The sequence below is a fragment of the Chiroxiphia lanceolata genome, chromosome 13, assembly GCF_009829145.1.
Source record: "Chiroxiphia lanceolata isolate bChiLan1 chromosome 13, bChiLan1.pri, whole genome shotgun sequence".
Lineage (NCBI taxonomy): Eukaryota > Metazoa > Chordata > Aves > Passeriformes > Pipridae > Chiroxiphia > Chiroxiphia lanceolata.
The window spans coordinates 7,726,459-7,732,458 of record NC_045649.1 but is presented as its reverse complement, the minus strand read 5'-3'; the positions used below and the strand labels follow the sequence as shown (position 1 = coordinate 7,732,458).

The 6,000-nt window shown below is 41.7% G+C and overlaps 1 protein-coding gene across 4 annotated transcripts in view; it reads right to left on the bottom strand.

Annotated features, from left to right (window-relative positions):
* Positions 1 to 1,022: 1,022 nt before the first annotated feature.
* The window catches only part of BANP (BTG3 associated nuclear protein), a 123,702-nt gene continuing 118,724 nt past the window's right edge, over positions 1,023 to 6,000 (bottom strand). For all 4 annotated transcript variants that reach the window (XM_032701012.1, XM_032701010.1, XM_032701013.1 and 1 more), the window contains 2 exons: positions 4,227 to 4,370; positions 1,023 to 1,750 (listed from right to left, as the gene is read on the bottom strand). In XM_032701012.1, the coding sequence (XP_032556903.1) occupies positions 1,679 to 1,750; positions 4,227 to 4,370 (216 nt within the window). In that variant the 3' untranslated portion in view covers positions 1,023 to 1,678. The remainder of the gene's footprint in view (positions 1,751 to 4,226; positions 4,371 to 6,000) is intronic.

The window sequence follows — 6,000 nt, the reverse complement described above, 5'->3', positions numbered from 1 at the left end:
GGATAGTGGAAGGTGTCCCTGCCCATGGAAGGGGGTGGAATGGGATGGTCCCTCCCAACCCAAACCATTCCAGGATTCTGTGTTTAACCAGCCACAGCAAAATGTACAGGCCTTGCTTATTTTTAGGCCTCTATTTGGATGCCAAGCTCGTCAAAGATCCCCCAGACTGAGAAACACTTTTATAAAAAGAAATTGAAGAGAAGCCAAATTCTTGGCCTGGTGCAAACCCTGTGTTCCATAAGCTGTGGTTCAGTTTGCATTGTGCTCCTGAGTCAAGAGACATCCTAAGGAGAGGGAAGAATTTATATAAAGCGTAACATTTCCCAGGGACAACATTTCCAAAAACTGGCTGTGCTTAACCCTTCCTTTCATAAGAAAAAAATAAAAATTCAAGTTATCCTGAATTCAACAACATGGAATTTGTGGCTATGCCTCACTCATTAATACATTAAATCCATTTTGAGCCATATATTGGCAATAATCATATAGAAATCAGCTGAAAATCAGATACAAAGAACACCTTCCCCAGTAAACTCTGTATTTTTCAAAAAAAATCATTAATCAGATTATAGGCAACAGGTTTCCTTCCTACTCAAGCTTAGCAAATAGGAAAATGGTGCTTTGTTGAAATCAATATCAAATTTCCCAGAAGTTTCAGAGGAGAGAGGGTTTCACCTTGCTCTGGATGGTGAACAACAAGATGGATTTCAGACTTTTGGATGGATGAATCCCAGACCGAGGCACTGCTGGACAAAGGAGGCAGGAGGAACTAAAAGGGAGAGAGCTCAGAAGAATTGTTCACATTTACCATAAATTTCATAAATTCATTGTATAAAATACGATTTGCAGACTTCAAAGCTTAACTATCCCATTTTTCTTGCACTGAAAATTTAGATAATAAAACTATCTGAGATTGAGACCTTCCAGCAGAGCTTGCAAGCGGCATCAACTCCTCCAGAACTCCACTCCTGCAGCCACCAAACCATCCTCATCCCAAGGCAGAGCAACTTAGAGCTGCACTATTCATAAATACACATTTATTTTCCATTAGAAATGCATAATTACAGCATTTAAAAGCCTTTTCCCCTAGAAAAGTAGTTAAGCAACAGTACAAACAAAATTGTTAGTCTTCTGCAAGTACAGTTTTCATTACACTGAACAGAAAACACCAGCAAAAGGCCAATACTTGCTGTCATGGGATTTTCCTCTTTTTAAATATTTTCCATTTTTTGTTATAAACACCATAGCAAATAAAAAAAAAGCTGTTTAAACAGTGAAAAATAGCTGAGCTCTGGAACTTTTCTATGTGGTAAAGCAAGTATTGCAAAGCAGCAATACACCTCCTAAAGTATCTGCAGACATTCAAAGGGCCTTTTTCACAGAAGAAATGGGTGAGCAGGAATTGAGTCTCACAGTTTGGATGCATTAAATCTCCTTCTGTCTTTCTGCAAGGGTTGGTTTTTTTCCTCTTGATTTTTTTCCTGAAGGTCAGGTCTTCACTGCTGTTGTGGTGCAGCTCCAGCTGAAGTAAAAGGGTGTGAATTATTCTGGGTGAGGACAACCAGGCCATGGCTGGAGATGTCTGAGGTGTGACCATTGGTTTAAGAGGTATTTTTGTCCTCTTGCACTTCATTTCTGCCTGTAGTTCACCAACAGCTCCCAATGTTCCTCAGTGCCCTCACTGAATTTGGATTGCTCCGTGTTCTATCTGCATTTCTGGCTGGATTGCTGATTGAAGGCTGTCAGTGCCCTGCAAAGGGAAACAGGACAGCAAGAAATCAATCTAAAAGTGCTTTTCATTGGTGTAACCAAGGGAATGTGAACTTGTTGTACTAATAGAAAGTTCTTGCATATGCCAGTGGAAAAATCCCAGTGCAAAATCCATATGGATGTTGGCTCTGTGACAGAGTGGGAATGGGAACACACTTACAAAGGCACCAAAAATAACATCAAGAGTCCTTCTGAAGACTAAATAGACCTTCAGGCTCTAAGGAGAAGGCTGAAATAATGCAATTATGATAAAGATCTACACAATCAGGAGTGGCACATAGGAAACAGTTATTTCTCCTCTCTTCCCCAAAAAGAACCAGCTCTAAATAAAGAAAATAAACCCTTTGTCTAGCACAACATGAAGCTGTGGAAGGGCTGGTCCCAGCTCAAGGTATGGAGAGACATTGGGGATATGGAGCTGGGCAGAACTGTGGATAAAAAGGCCACCAAGGGGATCATGGAAGAGCCAGGAGGGATTCTTGGAATGACAGAGCTGCTCAAGGTAAGGAGAGTAAAATTCTGTGATGGCCTTGTGCTTGGAATTTCTCAGTTGCTGCAGGATATGGTCTGAAAATGCTGATTTTACCCACTGCAGTCTGTGTTTATTTTGTGTAAAATGAGAATAAAGCTACAACAGTCAACTTTTCCTCCAATAAAATCCTTCCTGCAGGCCTGATTTTCCTCGCTTTCCAAGGAAGAACAGCTCTCGTGACAGAATTGAGAGTAAAGACAATTGATTTCAGCTTTCAAGGGAAGTCTCCTTAAAAATTAAATTCCTCCCAGTGGGCTGACAATGCTGGGGAAGGATAATCCCACCGCAAAATCCCTTTTAGCCAAGTTACTTGGAGTAAGGAAAAGGAGCTGCTGACACAAACTCCATCCTTGGAGCTGAAAGATAAACTTCAGAACAGCTGGACTGGCTTGGAGAAAGCCCCTCACACCCAGGAAACCTTCCCCTGACAGAGCCAGGATCACAAGCACTGATAAAACTCCAAGCAAAGGGCAAGGATTTAATGATATTTCTCTGGATTTTCCTGCCCCACATTCCAGAGATCTACTCTTGATGGATTTTCCCCCCATAAACACATCTAATATTTGCTTTATGTAACACCCTGGATACAGAATTACATCTCTGACAGTATTTCTGTTGTAAAATAGTCTGATTGGACGTCCTGCTTTTTGCCCTCAGCCTTGGATCTGCAGGATGATCCACATGGGTGGAAACTCCTGATTTCCCATCCTTCAGATTTTACTACACAGTCACAGCTTATTTATTCAAATAAAAATACCAGAGGCTCGAAATCATGAAGTGTTTCTCCTCGATTAAGATTTGTTTTCAAATTCTTTCTCTCCATCTCTGCCTTGTTGTCAGTAATTGCACGTGGCTACAAGACTTTTACCCTGTTCAACTTGGAAGGTAATTTGGTGTTTGCTTAAACTTAAATTGTTCGATAAATTTGTGCCAAAGTGGTGAATAAATCTATCAAATTGCTAAATTTGAGAGGACAAGCATGAGGAACACACCCAGAAAAGCTCCACAGAAGGTAAATTTGAGTATTTTCCAAGTCTGGAGTGAGGGCAGCAGCAGGAGAAACACCTCTCACTACCTGCTGCCTGTGTACTTCACTTATTTGGCTTCATGATCCTTGTGAGTCCTGATATTCCATGACTCCATGAATTATTAATTGCACAAGACCAGCAGTGACGGAGGATTCATAAAAAATAAGGCACAATCCCTGTAGCAATACTCTCAGTGTCCAGAGCAGTCTTACAAATGACTAAGAATAAAATCTTCAGAAGGCAAAAAAATTCCACAAGCACTTGGCATCCTCCAGAACAGAAGCCCAGGAAGTGGGATTTGCAAAACAACCCGTGACCATCTTCAGAAAAACTTCTTACAACTGTTCTAAGTCAATTTTCTTGCGTTGTCACCAAAGCTTCAAGTTGATGACAAGCTTTTTCTAGACTCAGCCACACAACTTCAAACTGATTTAAAAAGACAAAAATACCCGGTAATTCCTCCACCATAACTGAGGGGATCAAGTGTTCACTCACAGATGCTGTGGGAAATCCAGGCTGTTGATCAAAACAACTGGAAAACTGCTGTCAGGAAGGGTATAACATTTTTAAGTGAAACCTCAGTCTAAAATATCCTTTTTGGCTGCATTCAGGCACGTTTCTTGCCCTGTCCTTTGCAATGGCTTTTAGCCTTCAAGGGCACAGGAAAACAATGATGACCAAAATAACTGTTCTCTAGAGGCACTGAGAAGGAACACAGCAGAGGGAGTAGGAAAAGACCATTCATATCTTTAAAAAAATTATGTAAATGATATTTTTTTATGGCTTGGAGAAAGGATCATGAAGTCCTTGTTTGTGGGTAGATATAAAGGACGTGTGATGGATATTTCACTCGAGTTAAGCACATTCAGATGGTGAAAATAGAGACCTGGACATACCTGGTTGGTGGCAGAGTGGTCTGTCACTGGTGTGAGCTGCACATACTGGACCTGGATGTCACTTCCCTGGAGTGGGGATCCATCCACCCCCCCGGGCGCGGGCTCGGCCGACGCCACGGCGATGAGCTGAGCACCTTGCAGCACCTGTGGGGACAGCAGGGAGTCACAACTCGGAATTCCAGGGTGGGGCAGGCTGGAAGGGACCTCAGTGGGGCATCTCCTCAAACTGGGTCATCCCAGAGCCCCCGTGAGAGGCTGGGATGTTCCTGGTGAATGGCTCCAACAAGGGGCCATTTGCAAGAGCAGCAGGTCCAGACTCTTCCACCAGTGGACTGTGAATGACCCACATGTTCCATCAGTGTAAAACCTCCTCCCTGAACCTGAGCACATATTAACCCACTGGACTTCATGTTTTGGAGTCTTCCCCCACCCCAAGGGATCAAGACTTTGACCAACAGACACCAATATTGCAATAATCAGTCTCGTAGCTGGACCCCCCAGTGGTGACATCCTTCTACTCTTATCCTTCCTTTCTCTTCCTTTCTTTTCCTTATACATTTTCCTAAGTGTTATTTTTATGCCTATATTTCTACAGATAATAACCACACCAGCTACTTTTATATTGTTTTATTACTATAGATAATAATAACAACAAAAATGGCTCCACATATCTTTTCCAGTGCAACCAAATTGTTCTAAAGTACACCCTACGTATATACATAGATATATAGATATAGATATATATAAACCTCAGTCATTCAGTGTCTGTAACCTCCTGAACCAAACCAGATCCAACACCAAAGACTGTTAAAAAGAAACCCAAAACCACTTGTCCATCAGTACCAGTTGCTTTCAGCCACGTGGACATGGAACACGGGGATTCCCACATAAGGTGCTCAATCCACTTCGCCTTCTGGGATTCATAATTATGCTAATGATAATAACAAAGACTAATTGGGACAGACTGACAGGTCACATGAGAGTGACACTACCAGTAGTGCACAGGGATGTCACTGAGTAACATTTTACTGCTGCATAAACAGGCCCAAATCCAAGATACTCCTTCTCACAGCCAAAGGCATTCCAGTGTTGACCATTTATTAGAGCAATGTTTATATTTGTGTCATATATGAAGGTGTAGATTTAAGAATTACTAATTAATTCTAAGTTCCTACAGTTCCTAAGTTCCCAAAGGCTTCAAAACCAAAGGATAGTGGATCCATCTCAAAGTGCTTTTTAAAAACATGCTTTTTTTTAGATTAATTTTAATTTACTTCTTGACACACAGATCAGAATAAAATACCTGTATGTAAATAATGACAAGTCCCCACTGCCATTTTTGACATTCAGCTAGAATAGGCACATTAATTAATATTAATTTCATTTCTTTGTGCCATGAGGGATGTATTTTTAAACTACAGCATTTGACCCACAGCGAACAAAAGGAACCTTTCAAAGGAAGGCAGGAGAACAAAGAGCAAAAATAACATTCCTAACAAAGGTTTTGCTTCCCAAAGTCTGATTTCTCAGCTGATCTGAGGGTGGGTGGCCATGGAGGAGGGGGTGGACCACAATTTCTCTGGGGAGCGTGGGAGGCAAGAAGAGGCGACCCCAATAAATGACCTCAGGGGTGTGCTCAGGATTTTATGAGATCTTGGGTGTTCTGGGATACAGTTGGCATCAAACTGCAAAGGATGCTACACTTTGTTTTTACAGGAGTGAGCAAAATTCTCCCACCCTACGGTGTTAGTGTTGGAACTGAATGATCCAGGCT